This window comes from Myotis daubentonii, chromosome 4 (genome assembly GCF_963259705.1).
Source record: "Myotis daubentonii chromosome 4, mMyoDau2.1, whole genome shotgun sequence".
Classification (NCBI taxonomy): Eukaryota; Metazoa; Chordata; class Mammalia; order Chiroptera; family Vespertilionidae; genus Myotis; species Myotis daubentonii.
Window position 1 is genome coordinate 4,445,106 of NC_081843.1, and position 20,488 is coordinate 4,465,593.

A 20,488-nucleotide genomic window follows, 5' to 3' on the forward strand; every position below is an offset into this window, starting at 1 on the left:
GGGAGAGGCTCCTGCCACCACAGCTGTGCTCGCCAGCCGTGAGCCCAGCTTCAGACTGAGCAGTGCTCCCCCTGTGGGAACACACTGACCACCGTGGGGCAGCTTCTCCATTGAGCATCTGCCCCCTGGTGGTCAGTGCGTGTCATAGCAACTGGTCATTCTGCCATTCAGTCCATTTGCATATTAGCCTTTTATTATATACAATATTTTTTATCTTTTTATTCTTCTTATTAAAGAAGACCCTTTAAAATTTCTTGTAATATTGTTTTGGTGGTGATGAACTCCTTTAGCTTTTCCTTGTCTATGAAACTCTTTATTTGACCTTAAATTCTAAATGATAGCTTTGCTGGATAGAATAATCTTGGTTGTAGGTCCTTGCTTTTCATCACTTTGAATATTTCTTGCCACTCCCATCTGGCCTGCAAAGTTTCTGTTGGAAAATCAACAGTCACATTGGGCACTCCCTTGTAAGTAAGTAATTGCTTTACTCTTGCTGCTTTTAAGATTCTCTCTTTGTATTTAAATTTCTGCATTTTAATTATGATGTGTCTTTGTGTGAGCCTCTGTGGGTTCCTCTTTTTTTGGAACTGTCTGTGCTTCCTGGACTTGTAACTCTTTCTGGACTATTTCTTTCACCAGGTAGGGCAGCGGTTCTCAACCTGTGGGTCGCGACCCCTTTGGTGGTCGAACGACCCTTTCACATGGGTCTCCTAAGACCATCCTGAGTATCAGATATTTACATTACAATTCATAACAGTAGCAACATTACAGTTATGAAGTAGCAACGAAAATAATTTCATGGTTGGGTCACAACTTGAGGAACTGTATTTAAAGGGCCAGAAGGTTGAGAACCACTGAGGTAGGGGAAGTTTTCGGTCATTATTTCTTCAAATAGGTTTTCAATATCTTGCTATCGCTCCTCCTTCTGGCACCCCCATAATGTGAATATTGGTATGCTTGATACCAATTGATATGCTCGAAATTGTCCCAGAGGCTCCTGACATTATCTTCGTATTTTTGGATTCTTTTTTCATTCTGCTCTTCTGATTGGGTATTTTTTTCCTCATATTTCAAATTGTTGATTTAATTCTCAGAATCCTCCACTCTACTATTAAATCCCTGTAAATCATTTTTTATTTCAGTTAGTGTATGCTTAATTTCTGACTGGTCCTTCTTCATGTCTTTGAAATTCTCACTAAGATCGTTGCACGTCTCACTAAGTCCCTTGAAGCTCTCATTAATTCCCTTGAGGCTCTCGTTAAGATCCTTGAGCATCCTTTTAACCATTGTTTTGAACTCTGTATCTAAGTTTGCTTGCTTCCATTTCATTTAGTTCTTTTTCTGGAGATTTCACCTGTTTTTTCATTTGTGACACTTTTTTTGTCTGTATTTTGGCTGCTTTCCTGTGTTTGTTCTATGTATTAGGTAGAGCTGTTATGACTCCTGGAATTGGTAGAGTGGCCTTGTGTAGTAGATGTCCTGTATGGCCTAGTGCAGTGATGGTGAACTTATGACATGCGTGTCAGAGGTGACACACAAGCTCATTTTTTTCGTTGATTTTTCTTTGTTAAATGGCATTTAAATATATAAAATAAATATCAAAAATATTAATCTTTGTTTTACTATGGTTGCAAATATCAAAAAATTTCTATATGTGACACGGCACCAGAGTTAAGTTAGGGTTTTTCAAAATGCTGACACACCAAGCTCAAAAGGTTCGCCATCACTGGCCTAGTGGCTCAGCCTCCCCAGTCACCTGAGTGGGCACTCTAAGTGCAAACCTTTGTGAGCTATTGTGCACAGTCTTGTTGTAGTTGAGACTTGATTGCTGTTGGTGTCACTGGGAGCAATTGACCTCCGGGTCAGTTGGCTGTGAGGACCAGCTGCGTCTATAGTGAAGCGCTGCTAAAAAGACACCCCTAAGGGGCAGGACTTGCTTCAGTGGGGCTTTGGTGCTCACTGAGTCTGCTTCTTGAGTGTGTCCCTTGTGGATGTGTAGGCTTGTGATCTGGTTTGGTCTGAAGGTGTCCACCAGGTGCACTGGCTCTTGGGCCTCCCAGGAGGTGCAAAGTCAGCCACTACCTAGAGCAGTGATTCTCAACCTTCTGGCTCTTTAAATACAGTTCCTCAAGTTGTGACCCAACCATAAAATTATTTTCGTTGCTACTTCATAACTGTAATGTTGCTACTGTTATGAATCGTAATGTAAATATCTGATATGCAGGATGGTCTTAGGAGACCCATGTGAAAGGGTCGTTCGACTGCCAAAGGGGTCACAACCCACAGGTTGAGAACCGCTGACCTAGAGCCATCTGGCAGGAGCTACAGAGCCCCTTACAGATGGTTACTACTTGAATTGGGCTTGGAAGTGTCCAGGCCAGGTCAAACTGTGAAGCAAGGCAGGCTGCTGCTGGTACAGGGTCTGGGCCCACTTATTGATAGGTATGGGGCACACTGATGCCAACTACTACTTGTTTGAGAGATTTTAGAAAAGTCTGAAGACTGATCCAGGACAGGCCATTCATATGGAAAAGTCTCTGTAAACAACTTGGGTGAGGCTGCAAATTGGATGGGGCAGGGTCTCAGGGAATCACCAGGGTGGAGCGGACAGTGTGTGTCAGGCTGATGGAGACTTAGATATGGCTGCCAGACAGCTCTGCGACAGGGAGGTCCCAGCATTAGAACAATGACCCCGCAAGTACCCCTGTTTGGGAGAAAGCCATCTCCAAGTTCTTGCCCTGATGCCAGACAATCCAGTTTCTCCCCAAGTGTCCCAGGTTCCTTTTAAGCCATAGCCACGGGGCTGGAGCTCAGAGGGAGCAAGTCTGACTAAGACAGTGATGGCGAACCTTTTGAGCTTGGCATGTCAAAATTTTGAAAAACCCTTAACTTAACTCTGGTGCTGTGTCACATATAGAAATATTCATAATTTTTTTTAATATTTGCAGCCATAGTAAAAAAAAATTTATATTTTTGATATTTATTTTATATATTTAAATGCCATTTAACAAATCAACCAAAAATATATATAAAATGAACAAAAACAGAAAAACAATGTACATTTAGGAAAAAATAATAATAAAAACAATGATAATCAAATGGTATGAAAACTAGAAATTAGTGACTTTTTTGGTGCTGAAGTTTGTCTGCTAATTCTTCGATTGCAGGTTCATACTTGGTGCACTTCAAGGCCAAGCAAGCGCCACTAACTTCATCTGTTAGCCGGTTTCTTTTGTTTGTTTTAATATTATTTAATGCTGAGAACAAAGTATCACAAAAATATGTTGATGAAAAAATTGTTAGCAAAGCCATCGCTAGAATTTTTATGTTGCCAAAAGTGTCAGGTACTCTGTTCCAAGCACTCAAATTTCTTGTTCGTAGTTGCACTCTTCTTCATTATTCAAACGATTTCATTCGAGATTTTTAAGTTTCGACCTTAAGTCGACAAACACATGAGTCCAAATGCTACCTTGATAATTTGCAAGTTGCATCTCTAAATCGTCAATTTGCATCCATTGGAAATCCTTTAATTACAAAGTACTATAAACAACTACATCCGGATACTTAATTATTTTAATGGTCTGTTCTAGGCTTCTAAATTGGTTGAATCTTTCGCGGAACTGTTCAAATAACGAGTTTACTATATTCTGGTACATAAGTATGGACTCCATTACACTTGTTGTAGTGGCCTTCTCAAAATACTTTTTTATACAAGGAAAATACTTAATAAGTTTTAGTTTCAATATCTCGCTTGAAAATTTTGAGTTTACTTTCAAAAGATTTGACGTATCCAAACATAACGTCAATACTTTTGCCAAAACCTTGTAATTTTAAGTTCAGTTCATTCATATGAACAGTGTGATCTTAAAAAAATCTCAAATTGCTGACCCACTTAATGATCATTGATCTGAAGAAAGTTTGCCAGATCCTTATTCTCAATAAATGCCATAATTTCTTCAAAGCACTCCACAAATCACTCAAGTACTTTACCTGGACTCAGCCATCTCACATTATTGAACATCAGTAGTCCGCTGATGGTTTAATCAACTTCTGTTGAAAGTGCATAAAATTCTCGCTTGTGAAGGGGTCGAGAAGCTATAAAATTCACAATTTTTGTTACAACTGACATGAAATCATTCAATTCTGAGAATCCCGATTTGGCATACAACACCTCCTGATGGATAATGCAATGAAAAGGTACAAGTGGATGTCTAATAGCTTCCATAAACAATTTCAGGAATCCCACATTTTTTCCCACCATATTTGGTGCCCCATCTGTCGTGACTGACACAATTTTAGAGATATCAATGTTTAGGTCACTGAATGTTTTTATAACAACCTTACATATTTCGTTTCATGATGTACTTATTGGTACTGATTCTAACTTTATCAACTCTTCTCTCCTTGTGAGACCATCAGAATATCTAGCAATAATGGCCAACCGAGCATTTGATGTGACATCAGTAGTTTCATCAAGAGAAATCGAAAAATATTTACAACTATTTAAGTCTTTTTTTAATTGATGTTGGACATTTTTGTTAAGATCTATTATTCTGTCTTTGATAGTATTTCTACTGAGTGGTAACTCAGAAATTCTTTTAATAATATCATCTTTATTTTTCATATTGTGAAATAGAGCTGGTGCACATCTTAGAAATGTTTCCTTAATAAATTCTCTCTCACTGAGGGCTTTTCCATGCTGAGCTATGGAGTGAGCAATACAGTAACTTGCTGATGTTAAATTTGTAGAGCATCTTACAAATTTAATGATGGAATTTGATTGACTTTTATAGAGGTGTAGCTGCCTAGAAATGTATTCCTTCCTTTCATCAATACTTTTTTTCAAGAGCTGACAATGATTAGTTTCAAAATGTCTATTTACATTCCACGTTCTGCATACTACCGTTTCATTACACAGTATGCACAATGATCTGTTGTTTCTGTCGACAATCCTGTACATCTCGGTCCCTATATCTTGAAAGGGTCGGCTACTGCTGCTTCCACTTCCTTTATCATTCAATCTTGCTTTTTTAAAATATTTTTTTGTTTCTCCATCACAAGGCTGCAGAAATAAATAAATATAAATCACAGCGTCTTTTATAAAAGGTTGATAGGTTTCTTACCTATTAACTTTTTGCAGTGTTGTTGCACTGACTCCTGGTGCAAAACAATTCAAAGATAGTATGTATAACCAACTAATATATGGTGCTGTAATCAATTATCCGACACACAGAATGTCTCGTCGAGCCCTCTTGCACTGTATATCTTGTTCTTCTAACCCTCCCACTCCTGTCTCCTAACGAACATGGCGATCAAGTGCATCTGTTTGCCGAGTGCACCCGAACACACCGGAAGCTTACCCGAGGCACATGTTGACAATAAGGAGGCCGTTTCCAGAATTGGGCATTTTGTCATTCGAAAAGGTACAAGTGGATGTCTAATAGCTTCCATAAACAATTTCAGGAATCCCACATGTATCTTTGCTATACAACACCGATGTACATGTTTACATCCGGTTTTAGAATTGCATTATTGATCATGAGTAATGTGAGTGATGCCCAACTCTGGCCATTGCTAGAGACAGATATTTGAATTATGCAAATTTTTGTCTCTGTCAATGCGTGTCATCCAAAATGAGTTCATGTGTCACCTCTGACATGCGTGTCATAGGTTCACCATCACTGGACTAAGACCATGTGCTGGCCCTTTAAGAGGCACTGCTGAGTTTCCAGCAGCCTCAGTGTTACTCGCCACAATCCCCGCTGGTTTTTAAAGCCTGAAGTTACAGGGACTTCTCTTCCCATCTCTGTCACCTTGGAGTGGGGGTCTGGTGTGGGGCTGGAACCGCCTGCTTCTCATAGGTGGCCTCCGCAGTGAAGATATCCCTCCTGATTAAAAACACGACGCAGGTGGGTGTTGGACCAGCTCCTTCTGCGCCTCTGCCCCTCCTACCAGCCTCAATGTTCTTTCTTTTTTGCTTCTCTATTTGTAAAACTTCCATTCAGCCAGATTTCAGGTGATTCTGACTGATGCTGGTTCTGTATTTTAGTTGTAATTTTGATGTGGTTGTGGGAGGCAGCAAGTATCGCCATCTTGGTTCTCCCAAGATATTTTTAAAAGTCCTACAACTCAATAATAAAGAGACAGGCAGCCCAGTTTCAAAGATAAACAAAATATTCAAATAGTTTATCAAAGCAGATATACGAATGACTAATAAAGACATGAAAAGTATGCAATGCCATTATACATCAGGAAAACACAAATTTAAGCCATATGAGACACCTCTACCCTCCACCAGGAAGGCAAAAATTAGTCTGACGATACTGTTAAGGATGTGAAGCCACTGTTGGTGAGACTATAAAATGGTATGATCAGGTTAGAAATATGTCTGCCATTTGTTTGCTCAAATAAGTCTAAACACACATCTATTCTATATGAGTCATCAGTTGCACTCCTATGAATTACCCTAAAGAAGGAAAACATATTTTCACAAAAGAGATGTGTAAGAATGTTCATAACAGCATTATCCATATTAGCCGAATGATTATTGGGAACAGTCAGGTAATTTTCAACCAGAAAATTAATGACCTCTGTTATATTTACACTGTGAAATATTGCTCAGTGACAAAAATGAATTAACTACTGAAAAAAGCAGTTACATTAATGAATCTTATTCTTTCTGATAAAAGAAGCCTTATGGAAAAGAGTATAATCTTGTGGGTTTTATTTATATGAAATTATATTACAGGCAATATTACCCTATGTGCCGGGGTCCAGCCCCAGCGGGTCCAGGGGTCCCCAAAGGTGTGGACGGAGTCGGCGAAGAAGGAAGGGCACGGAGATAGCGTTCAGTTGATCAGCAGCCTAGCCAGGATCTCCAGCCAAGTTCTGGTCTCGATCTCCAGAGAGGTTCTGCTTCGGATCTCCAGCGAGGTTCTGTAGCCATGTTCCCTCGCTAGGCTCTCCAGCCAGGCTCCTTCCAGGCTCTCCAGCCAGGTTCTGTCCAGGTACTCCAGTCAGGTTCAGTCACCAGGTTCTAGTCAGTTCTCTTGCCAATTTCTGTAGTCAGGTTCAGTCCAGGATCCCTTGCCATGTTCTCTCCAGTGAAGCTCCTCCATCTCCAGGTCCCGCGTAGGTTCTGTCTTCTGAATTCTGTCTGAAGTTCTGAGTTCTGTCTCTTTCTGTCTTGTTACATCTGTATTTATACCAGTTGACTCAATCCCATCAATCTCTATTACAAAGGTTAGGGCGTTTCTTATCTCCATTCCAGGGAGAAAAGATTATGTAGTTTAAGCATGATTGTTCGTAGTTAAAGGGATTAATTACCCGCCTGGCACTTAGTTGAGGGGTTTTATTCCCTCCCTAACTTCAGGGGAAAATCCCTACCTGGGGATTCAACCTTTCTCGGAGAGGTGACTTTGGTTAAAACACAGCGCCAAGAAGGTGAGCAAACATATTAAGAACCGTATGCCACATATGCCAGGTCCCTTGAAACAGCAAGGATGGACCGGCTCCCAGCACCTATGGTGAAATCAGAAAAAAAAATGTATCTCTGAGGGAGTGTGATCAGGATCGACTGGAAAGGAGCATGAGAGAACTTTCTGGTGTTGAGGCTCTTGTTTATCTTGTATGTGGTTTGGATTATGAAAACTGTATTTGCTGAAATGTATGTACAGTTAAGCAGATATACAGTTAAAATTTGTCCATTTTATTGTATCTAATTTTACCTCAAATAAGAACTATAAACAAGTATTGAATTCTAGTAAATGCTGAAGTATTTTGGTGGAAGTGTACTTATATTTCCAACTTCTTTGGCAGTGCATCCAAAGATTAGATGTATTGATATATATAAATTACATAGGTATTATATATGAATGTATGGAGATATATACATTTAAATTAATATGTTATGTAGGATAAATTACACATGTATACCTCATTTTTTTAATGTATACTTGTCAGTCTCTTTTTGAGCCATAAATCCATTCTTTTACTCTGCTCTTTAATGCTGTAGCTACACTTTTGTTTTTTCAGCCAGCTCTATATAAGATTCTACTGTTAAAGCACAGGACTTGGGGAAGAAATTTGATCTTTCCTGTTGGCTTTCTGTCTGCTTGTAGTTCCTATGAGTGACATCCCAGCAACACTTCTTTTTTGGCAGTAGCACTTTCTTCCTATAGCAGCAGCCAAATACAGTTTGCAGATTGTCCAACAGTTTTCAAAATCAGCCTCATCACACCCTCTCAAAGGTGACCAGCTCCAGGTGGCTGGAGCTCCTCCTCAGAAATCTAGGTCCAGTCCCAGAGGGCCCTTCTCTCACACTCTGGGACAGCACCAGCTGACTCGTGCATTCTCCTCAGAAGTTTGGTGTTCAGCCCCACAGGACCTCTCCTCTAAGTTTATAATTTTTAGTAATTATAAACTCTTGCTCTTGTTCCCTTAGTCCTAGGGCTGGTGGCTGCTTGCTGCTGTTGCTACCTGATACCTTAGAATTTTCCTACCCTTTCTATTTTCTGCTGTACTTTGAACAGATACATAGCTCTCTATTATGTGCATATACCATAGTTTATGCAGTTTCCTATTTATGAGCAATTGATTTCAATATATTTCCACCACAGATAACATTAACAACTAACGTGTACACACCTTTTCTTCATATTGTTGGAGATATATATTTCAAGTCTGTTCCTGGAAGATTGCTGAATCAAACAGTAAATGCATATGTAATTTTGTTAAACATTACAAGATTCTCCATTACAGTTGTGCCATCTTGCATCCTACAAGCAATGAATTAAAGTGCCTTTTTGTCTATAATCTTGCTAACAGAGTGTTTGGTTAAGCTTTTTGATTTTTCCAGCGTGATAGATAAGAAAAATATCGCTGTGGTTTTAATTCGCATTTATTTTACGTGTGACATTGAGAAACTTTTCATGTATTTGTGGGCCACATATATATCTTGCTTTTGTGAACTGTCTGCACATTGAGAGGACTTCAGATGTAGATGTGATTGGAGCATCTATATTATGTTGGGAGTCACTGCCATTTCCAGGCATTCAGTATCATGTTGACATCAGATGAGTCTCCTCTTTCAAATCACATGGTTTTCCTTATGTTCTTAACTGTCCTTTATTTCTAATATTTGCTTTTCAGTTTGTTCAGTTTTAAGCATAGTTTGTTTCCTGTTGCTACTTCTAGGTAAAATACCATCTGCGTTTTGTTAGGATACAAAGGACTATCCAACATCCAAACCCGTCAGGCTGGAAAACATCCTTACTCTTTCCTATTTACCCCTCTTCAGGACCCAGGAACCCAAAAGACCATGACGGAGGGAGTCCTGGTGAGTAGATATTTAAGCAAACATATTTTATTATCCCAGTTGATACTAGCATATACATATATATACATACACACACATATACATATATACACACACACATAAATATGGTTTTATGTGTGTATATACATATACAACTATCCTATATAATAAAAGCCTAATATGCTAATAATATGCTAAGGCTGCTTAACTGCTTGCTATGATGTGCACTGACCACCAGAGGGCAGACAGTCCACTGGTCGACCAGTTGCTATGATGTGCACTGACCACGAGGGGGCAGATGCTCTGACTGGTACAGTGATGGCGAACCTTTTGAGCTCGGCGTGTCAGCATTTTGAAAAGCCCTAACTTAACGCTGGTGCCGTGTCACACAGAGAAACTTTTTGATATTCGCAACCATAGTAAAACAAAGACTTATATTTTTGATATTTATTTTATATATTTAAATGCCATTTAACAAAGAAAAATCAACCAAAAAATGAGTTTGCATGTCACCTCTGACACATGCGTCATAGGTTCATCATCACTGGACTGGTAGGTTAGCTTGCTGCTGGGGTCCTGCCAGTTGGGACTGAGTGAGATGGGCCAGACGTGCCCTGGAGCCCTCCCATGTCCCCTCCCCAGCTGGCCAACCTCCTGCACCCCTCCCCGGCCCCAATCATGCACAGATGGGTCCCTCAGCCTGGCCTGTGCCCTCTCTCAATTTGGGCTGAGGGACATCCCCCAAGTGCATGAATTTCATGCACCGGGCCTCTAGTACATAATAAGTTTGTTTATTCTTGTGGTAATTTTAAAAATTAGATTTATATTCTATGAAAACCACTTTTCAATCCCATATATTTGACAAACTTAAAAAATATATATAATATATCTATATCATGCTTTATTCTCTTTCAATTCTTTTTAAAAAAAATATATATATTTTATTGATTTTTTTACAGAGAGGAAGGGAGAGGGATAGAGAGTTAAAAACATCGATGAGAGAGAAACATCGATCAGCTGCCTCCTGCACACCCACTACTGAGGATGTGCCCACAACCAAGGTACATGCCCTTGACTAGAATCGAACCTGGGACTCTTCAGTCCACAGGCCGATGCTCTAGCCACTGAGCCAAACTGGTTAGGGCTCTCTTTTGATTCTTATAGCAATATATCTATCTTTATATAGTTGTGGTTTAGTGTTATGCTTTTCAAATGCGCATATTTTCATGTGTTGGCATTGCTTGCCTATTTATTTCTATATATAATTTTATTGATTTGATCTAAAAGTTTTTACATTGGGATGGTAATTTTTAAGTCAAATTTTTCACTTGGCATATTATCATATGTGAAAAACCCTTAATGAGGAATTTGCATTTACTGAATATCTTGAGATTTTATCTTTGGCAAATATTAAATAGAAGGAAAAACTATGCACATTCTAGCATTAGCAACAAAAATTGGAAACAACATAACCAGTAAGAGAATAGGTGAACCTGTTAGGCAGTCATTAAAAATACTCTTTTATGATATAATCTGTTGAGAAAAAAGTATTTAAATTAAATCTAGAGGTACCTGCATAACTAGCTAAATGGAGATGGATGGGGTTATTCCAGGCAATGGAATTAAACTCATGAACACATGTATGATAGGAGGCCACATTCAGGGAGCTACATGACCTTCTGTTTACTTTTTAATAGCTAGCATGGAGGGTGCACATGGGAGACTAGTAGAGATGAGGCTAGGAGGAAAATAGGTCATTAAAGATCTAGTTTGTAAAGTGAAAAAGTATGAAATTTCTCCTGGAAGTTATGAGAGAGAATCAGAATAATATTTAACATGAATTGGAGAAATGATATGATGTGGTAGTGGATGCATCTCTCCAAGTTTTTGTTTGTATCTGAACTCAAAAGTTTTGTTTTATACTCTTGCTAAACAAAGAATATTGTGACTTATGTTTTGCAATACTATATAATAAAAGCCTAGGTGGCGTCAATCCTCATGTGACATCCTTGTGCGATGTCATCACAAGATGGCTGCCACAAGATGACTGCCACAAGATGGGCAGCAGGAGAGGGCAGTTGTGGGCGATTGGGCCGGCAGGGGAGGGCAGTTGGGGGCCATCTGGCCAGCAGGGGAGGGCAGTTAGGGGCAATCAGGCCAGCAGGGGAGCAATTAGGTGTCAATCAGGCCGGCAGGGGAGCAGTTAGCGGGAGATCAGCTGGCAGGCAGAAGAGGTTAGGGGCAATCAGGCAGGCAGGCAGGCGAGCAGATAGGAGCCAGCAGTCCAGATTGTGAGAAGGATGTCCGACTACCAGTCAGTCCCATAGGGGTCCCAGATTGGAGAGGGTGCAGGCTGGGCTGAGGCACCTCCCCGCCCCACCATGCACGAATTTTATGCACTGGGCCTCTAGATTATATAATAATTTGTGTAATTAATAAAATTATTTTAGCTCGGCCATAGTGGCTCAGTAGGTTGAGCATTGTTCCATGCACCACAGGATTGCTAGTTTGATTCAGTCAGGGCTCATACCTGGGTTGCAGATCTGATCAACAGTGGGGGAGCATATGGAAGGTAACTGATTGATGTTTCTCTCTCACATCAATGTTTCTGTCTCTTCCCCTTTCTTCTCTCAAAGCATGTCTTCAAGTGAGGGGAAAAAAACCCTACAGTATTTAAGAGAATGACTTGTTTTTCCTTGAACATTGGGATTTTATTTTGTCATCACTTACCAATTTTGGGTGGCATATTACTTGAGAACAGGCAGTATACCCTTAAGTTTCCTTAATGCCACACTATTTCTGGGGGAATGTTAAATATAGAGAAAGAAGGATGAAAGACTGAACATTCAAATTAAGGAGAAATGACAAGAGACAAGGGTACAAGGACTAAGAAGGATTGGAAGGAAAACAAGTAGGAAATTTAGATATACATTACATGAAATGAGGGAGAAATGGAAAACTATGCCTAATATTTTAGTTCAAATCCACAAAAGACCTTATTGATATTTTTTCCTTTTTTATTAAATTTATTGGGGTGACATTGGTTAATAAAATTATATAGGTTTCAAGTGACATTTCTGTGATGCATGATCTGTCTATTACATGGTGTGTTTACCACCTAACGTCAGATAATCTTTCATCACCATATATTAGGCCCCTTTAACTTTTACTATCTCCTAAACTCCTTATCTCTGGTGACCACAATACTGTTGTCTGTCTATGTTGTTTGTTAATTTGTTGCTTTTAGTTTTATACCCCAAATATGAGTGAAATCATTATATGGTTTTTAACTTTTCCTGATGGACTTATTTTGCGTAGCATGATATTCTCAAAGTCCATCTGTGTTGTCACAAATGGTAGTATTTCATTTCTTATTATATCTGAGTAGTATTCCATTATATATATGGACCATATCTTTATCCAATCATATATCAAAGGACAGTTCAGTTGTTTCCATGTCTTGGCCACTGTGAACATTACTACAATGAACATAGGGGTGCACATCATTGTGAATCTGTATTTTCAAATTTTACCCAAAAGGGAATTTTCTGGGTCATATGGTAAATCTATTCTTAATTTTTGAGGAACCATCCTACTGTTTTCTATAGTGGGAATACCAGTCTACACTCCAACCAGCAGTGAATGCAAGTTTCTTTTTTTTCACATCCTCTCCAATACTTGTGATTACTTGTCTTATCCTATATAATAAAAGGCTAATATGCAAATCATCCCCTCGGGAGTTTGACTGACTGGGAGTTTGACCACTCGCTATGACATGTGCTGACAACCAGGGGGATGTGCGGAATGAAGGAAGGCCCCTGTTGGCAGCCAGCAGCCGGGGGAAGGAAGGCCTTGGCCAGCAGCTGGCAGCCTAACCATACATGAATTTAATGCACCGGGCCTCTAGTCTCTCTATATAACAGGCTAATATGCTAAGTGTCTGACCATTCGACTGGTCGCTATGACACACACTGACCACCACGGGGCAGGTGCCAACACAGAAGCTGCCGAGCTGCAGTGACTTAGCAGCGGCGGTTCTCGGATGACACACCCCGAAACCAGACAGGAGAGAGCCCAATTTCTTGTGGGGGCCACGCGATTCCACCTTCGGCTATGAATTATGTTGTTGCTGGGGCACTGTTGGCCCTGCATCTGGTTTACTGCACACTTGCATTTGTGTTCCACACCCTGTATGACTGCAACTTTGCAGAGTGCCCTCTCACACTCCGGGACCCCTTAAGGGATGTTGGAGAGCCCGTTTCAGCTCAATCCCCGCAGGACAGGCCAAGAGACCCTACCTGCTGGAGGGACCACACTAACTCCACAGACGTCTTTCGAGCCATGGCACCCCAGCTGCAGCTGGCTGGGGAGGGACCACAGAAGGTTGGCTCCAGTGCATGTCTGGCCCATCTTTCCCAGTCTCGCCCTGCCAGCCACCTTTTAATTAATTTCCTTTCAGTGTGCATGAATCTGTGCACTGTGTCAACTAGTTTATAGTAGCCATTCTAAAGGTGTGAGATAATATCTCATTGTATTTTTTTGTTAATCCTCACTCAAGGATATTTTCTCCATTTATATTTAGAGAGAGTGGAAGCGTGAGGGAGAGACAGAGCGAGAGAAACATTGATGTGAGAGACATATATCAATAGGTTGCCTCCTGCACAGCTTGGGACTGAGCCTGTATCTGAGGTAGGTGCCCTTGACCAGAATTGAAGCCAGGACCCTTCAGTCCACAGGGTGATGTTCTCTCTACTGAGCCAAAACAGCTAGGGCTCATTGTAGTTTTTATTTGCATTTCCCTAATAGCTATTGAAGTTGAGCATCTTTACCTGTTGGCCATTTGTATGTGGCCTTGAGAGAAGTGTCTGTTCAGGTTCTCTGCCCATTTTTTAATTGGATTATTTGAGTTGTATGAGGTCTTTATACATTTTGGATATTAAACTCTTGTCAAAACTGTTGTTTGTAAATATATTCTCCTATTTTGTTGGTTGTCTTTTGTTTGTGGTTTCTCGTGCTGTGCAGAAATTTTTAGTTTGATACAGTCCAATTTTTTAATTTTTCCTTTGTTTCCCTTGCCCTTTGAGATATGTAATAAAAAAATACTGTCTTTGCTCCATTGAGTGTTCTTGCCTCCTTTGTCAGATATAAATTGACCATAAAGATAGGGGTTAATTTCTGGGCTCTCTGTTCTGTTCCATTGATCTATAGGCCTGTTCTCATCTCAGTAACAGGTTGTTTTGATTATGATGGTTTTGTAGTATAGTTTGATATCTGCTACTGTGATCCCTCCAACTTTGTTCTTCTTTCTCAAGATTGCTGAGGCTGTTCAGGGTTTTGTCAATTCCATACAAATTCTGGATTTGTGAAGTATGCCACCGATATTTAAATAGGGATTGCATTGAATCTAGATTGCTTTGGGTAGGATGAACGCTTTAATTATGTTAATTCTTCTAATCTGTGAACATGGTATATATTGACACTTGTTTGTTGGTTAAGTTTATGACTAGCTACCTTATTTATTTTGTTGCAGTCATAAATGGGATTGTTTTCTTGGTTTCTCTTTCTGAGAGTTTGTTATTGATGTATTAAAATACCCCTGGATATTAATTTTGTATCTTGCCACTTTGCCAAATTCATTCATTCAATCTAATAGTATGTTGGTGGAGTCTTTGGAGTGGTTCTCAACCTCTGGCCCTTTAAATACAGTTCCTCATGTTATGACCCAACCATACAATTATTTTTGTTGCTACTTCATAACTGTAATATTGCTACTGTTATGAATCATAATGTAAATATCTGATATGCAGGATGGTCTTAGGCGACCCCTGTGAGTCGTTTGACCGCCAAAGAGGTTGCGACCCACAGGTTGAGAACCACTGCTTTAGGGTTTACTATGTATGATATCATGTCATCTACAAATAATGTCAGTTTTATTTCCTCCTTTACAATTTTGATGACTTTCTTCTTATCTGATCACTGTGGCTAGGACTTCCTGTACTATCCTATATAATAAAAGGGTAATATGCAAATTGACCCTAATGGCAGAACGACCAGGAACGCTATGACATGCACTGACCACCAGGGGGCATATGCTTAATGCAGGAGCTGCCCTCTGGTGGTCAGTGCACTTCCACAGGGAGAGTGCTGCTCAGCCAGAAGCCAGCTCATAGCTGGCCAGCGCAGTGGTAGTAGCGGAGCCTCTCCTACCTCCGTGGCAGTGCTAAGGATGTCTGACTAATGGCTTGGGCCCGATTCCCCGCGGGGGAGCGGGCCTAAGCCATTAGTCGGACATCCCCCGAGAGCTCCCAGGCTGCTAGAGGGATGTCTGACTGCCAACGGGCCTAAATGGATATTCACCTGAGGGCTCCTGGGCTGCCAGAAGGATCCCAGACTGCTAGAAGGCACAGGCTGGGCTGAGGGACACCACCCCTGCACCGAGTGCATGAATTTTTGTGCACTGGGCCTCTAGTGTTGAATAAGAGTGGTGAAAGAAGACATTCCTGTCCTGTTTCTGACAAAGGAAATACTTTTAGTTTTTGCCCAGTGAGTATGAGGGTGGCTGTAAGTTTGTCAAATATGTTGTGGTATGATTCCTCTATTCTCACTTTGCTGAGAGTTTTTATCAAAAATGGGTGCTGGATTTTGTTGAATTCCGTTACTGCATCTATTGATATGATCATGAGGTTTTTATCCTTTATTTTGTTTATGTGATGTATCACATCGATTTATTTACAAATATTGCATCATCCTGTACCCCTGGAATAAGTCTTACTTGGTCATGTGTATGATTTTTGTAATGTATTGCTGGTTCCAATTTGTTAAGATTTTGTTGAGGATTTTAGCATCTTTTTTTTCAGAGATAATGACCTATAATTTTCTTTTTGTATTGACTCCTTGTCTAGTTTTTCAATTAAGGATAATGCTGACCTCATTAAAGAAAGCTTGGAAATCATCCTTTATCTTAAATTTTTTGGAATAGTTTGAAGAGAATAGGTGTTAACTATTTGAATGTGTAGTAAAATTTACCTGTGAATCCATCTGAATCAGGATTTTTGTTTCCTGGGAGTTTTTTTTATTACTCTTTCAATTTCTCTTTTTTTATTATTAAATCTTTATTGTTCAGATTATTACATTTGTTCCTCTTTTTTCCCCCCATAACTCCCCTCCTTCCAGTTCCCACCCCACCCTCCACCCTCACTCCCCACCCACTGTCCTCATCCATAGATGCACGATTTTTGTCCAGTCTCTTCCCCCATCTCCCACACCCCTTTCCCCCCCAAGAATAGTCAGTTCATTCCCTTTCTATGTCCCTGATTCTATTATAATCACCAGTTCATTCTGTTCATCAGATTATTTATTCACTTGATTCTTAGATTCACTTGTCGATAGATGCATATTTGTTGTTCATAATTTGTATCTTTACCTTTTTCTTCTTCTTCCTCTTCTTAAAAGATACCTTTCAGCATTTCATATAATACTGGTTTGGTGGTGATGAACTCCTTTAGCTTTTCCTTATCAGTGAAGCTCTTTATCTGACCTTCAATTCTGAATGATAGCTTTGCTGGATAAAGTAATCTTGGTTGAAGGTTCTTGGTATTCATCACTTTGAATATTTCTTGCCACTCTCTTCTGGCCTGCATAGTTTCTGTTGAGAAATCAGCTGACAGTCGTATGGGTACTCCCTTGTAGGTAACTGACTGTTTTTCTCTTCCTGCTTTTAAGATTCTCTCTCTGTCTTTTGCTCTTGGCATTTTAATTATGATGTGTCTTGGTGTGGTCCTCTTTGGATTCCTTTTGTTTGGGGTTCTCTGCGCTTCCTGGACTTGTAAGTCTATTTCTTTCACCAGGTAGGGGAAGTTTTCTGTCATTTTTCTTCAAATAGGTTTTCAATATCTTGCTCTCTCTTCTTCTAGAACCCCCATAATTCGGATGTTCGTATGCTTGAAGTTGTCCCAGAGGCTCCTTACACTATTGTCATATTTTTGGATTCTTTTTTCTATTGCTTTTCCAGTTGGGTGATTTTTGCTTTTTCGTATTTCAAATCTTTGACTTGATTCTTGCGCTCCTCTGGTCTGCTGTTGGAACTCTGCATAATATCCTTTATTTCAGTCAGTGTATGCTTAATTTCTGGTTGGTCCTTTTTCATAACCTCGAGGGTCTCACTAGATTTCTTGAGGGTCTCACTAAATTTTTCGGCAGTCTCACTAGATGTCTTGAGGGTCTCACTAAACTTATCGGTGGTTTCCAGAAAATTCTTGAAAAACCTTAAAAGTGTGCTTTTGAACTCTATATCCAGTAGTTTGCTTTCCTCCATTTCTGTCATTTGTGACTTGTTTCTTTGTCTCCGCATTTTTTATGCTTCCCTGTGTTGATAGAGTGGCTTTCTGTGTTAGGTGTCCTATAAGGCCCAGTGGCTCAGCCACCCCAATTACCTTAGGTGGACACTCTTGGTGCACCCCTTTGTGGGCTTTGTGCACAGTCTTGTTGTAGTTAAGCCTTGATTGTTGTAGGTATCACTGGGAGGAATTGACGTCCACGTCAATTGGCTGTGAGAATCAGCCGTGTCTGCAGTGGGAGAACTTCTGAGGTTGAGACACCCTTCTGGGGCAAGACTTGCTTCAGTGGGGCTTTGGTGCTCACTGAGTCTGCCCCTGAGTGTGTCCCTTATGGATCTGTGGAGTTGTAACCTGGATGGTCCCACTCTGACCACTGGGTACACTGGCTCTTGGATCTCTAAGGAGGTGCTAATCTAGGCTCTGCCTGAGGCTATCTTGCAGGAGCTATGGAGAGATTCCTCTTCTTTTTTTGGAGGTGCCCAGATGAGGCCGAGCTGTGAAGCAAGGCAAGCTGCTGTGGGGCCTTGGACCTTCTTTTGGAAGTTCTGGGTCTCTCTGATTCAGCTGCAGTTTGGTAGGTAATTTTCAGGTTTCAAATGGCCAGGCCTTTCATATGCAAAAGCCTCTGCCCACAGCTTGGGTGGGGCGGGGTCTCAGGGGATCAACAGGGCAGAGCAAGCAGCTATGGCTGCTCCCCAGTCTTACCCTAAGAGGCCCCTTGTCTGAGTGTCCTGGTAATCATAGCAATCACCTCTGAGAGAAAGCTGCCCTCGAGTTCTGCCCGATGCCAGACAGTCCAGCCTCTCCCCGTATGAGTCTGGGTGCCCAGAGACTCACCCGGAACTGGACTTCAGAACAGTTGGGAGCTTGAGACTCCCTCCCGATTGAAAAAGACAACCGTGTCCTCAGTTTCCAGCCCTTTCCATATGCGCCGCGTCCTCAGCTGCCAGCCCTTTTGGCGTGTGCCTCCGTACCTCTGCACTTTACTTCCGCACATCCTCTGAGTCTCAGTGTGCTTTTCTCTTTCCTTCTAGTTGTAGAACTTCCACTCAACCAGCCTTCCTCTGGTTCTGGATGATGTCCATTTTGTCTTCTAGTTGTATTTTTGAAGTGGTTGAGCGAGGCAGCAATTTCCGGTGTTTACCTATGCCGCCATCTTGGTTTCTCCTCTCAAATCACCCTTATTTTTATTAAAGACTAATTTACTTTCTGTATTAAGTCTAGTTATAATTTGGCCTGGTTGTTTGCATGATTACATAGGCTATTAAAAAAATGCTTTGCTGGAATTGCATGAGAAAGTTTATTCCCAGGGCATAGAAACCAAGCCACACAGTTGCCATCAGACTTCGCCTGTAATACCTACAGAATTGGGGTGCACTCCTCAAGTTGAGGTCCCTACAGGTGTCTTGAGGTTTCTTTCATGCCATTTCTCAGGAAAGCCACCTTCATTCCTTACCTGGAAAGACTGCCATGAACTACGTAACCAAGCAAGGGACCAGGCTATTTATCCAAGGGGCTTATCGGCTTCAAGATCAGTCTTCATTCCTGGGAGCTTTCTGGTGACATCCAGAGTCCTGGCATGTCTCATTCAGACATGACATTCCAGCAAAGTTTTGGTTAATAAAACTATAATTGGAAACTGACTTATGTCCTGTTATGAAGAAATCAGATTCTTACTGGATTCATGCAAACAAACACATTACCATGAGAACAATAATTGCTAAAACTATAATTAATTTTAGTTCATTTAGTCCTATAGTAAAATTCTTTTTCTCCTGATTTTTCTTGTCAGTATTTCTATAAACCAGATACCCTATAGTGTTCTAATAAATTTTTATCCAATTTGAGGGGATGATATGAAAGTTTATTCTCAGAGATATGTAAAATAAATTGGAGTCCTTTCTATGGATTCCTCTAAAGATGTAATTTTGTTAATGCATTACAATTAAACAGTGACTGTCTTCAAATGACAAGAAATTTAAAATGACATGCTTATTGATTTGACTATAATGCAAATGACATGGAATCTTATCCTTTCTGTAAAACACAATATTCCACAATATTATAACTTGTAACTATTACTTATAAATAATTATAATATAATATATGTAATATGCATATGTAAATATAATATAATTATTATTTACTTATTTCACAGAGCTTCTTATATACCTCAAGTATAAAATTTTCCTCATAAGGAGAGAAAGCAAATCCTTGAAGCATTCCAGGGCCCATTGGAATGACCTAAAGCCAATTCTAGGTTAAGGAAAAGTTTCTTAAAATTCAAACCCTGGGAAGGTAGTCAAATACATTAAACTAAAAGATTATATATTATTATTATTACACTATTAAGTAATCTATTCATGTAAAGTAATAACTTCCTGATTAACATAACATAATCATTTTAATAATATATATAAAACCTTTGCTTCCTAGGCAAATACAGGAAAAACTTTTTTTCCTTACTTTCAGGAATAAGCTTATTTTTTCCAATGGAAAATATATTCACATTCTTAAGAAGCATAACAGAGATAGTGAATTCCTTAGCTGAGAATTCCCTCCAACTTGGAAATCCCAAGCGGGTTCTGATGACTTACTGCACAGTTACTTTTATTTTCTTACTCTTCATTTTCAAGGACTTCGTCACATTTCATTGCATACCTGGGTCCTCACATGGGGAACCACTTGCCAGGACTGACCACCAGATCCTGAGTGACAGATGAATGGATTACTCTGAAAACACATTCCTTTGAAAGAGAAGGCTAAGGGACTGCTTGGTTATAGCAACCAAGCAGCCTCATTCGCCTGCCTCCTTAGACTTATTGTAGCAACAGCT

General features: G+C 40.1%; 1 protein-coding gene across 1 annotated transcript in view; it reads left to right on the forward strand.

Moving 5' to 3' along the window:
* Positions 1-20,488, forward strand: part of LOC132232635 (phospholipid-transporting ATPase ABCA3-like) — a 323,040-nt gene that overhangs the window by 26,923 nt on the left and 275,629 nt on the right. Inside the window, exon 4 of the mRNA XM_059692030.1 lies at positions 9,196-9,337. Within this exon, the coding sequence (XP_059548013.1) occupies positions 9,196-9,337 (142 nt within the window). The remainder of the gene's footprint in view (positions 1-9,195; positions 9,338-20,488) is intronic.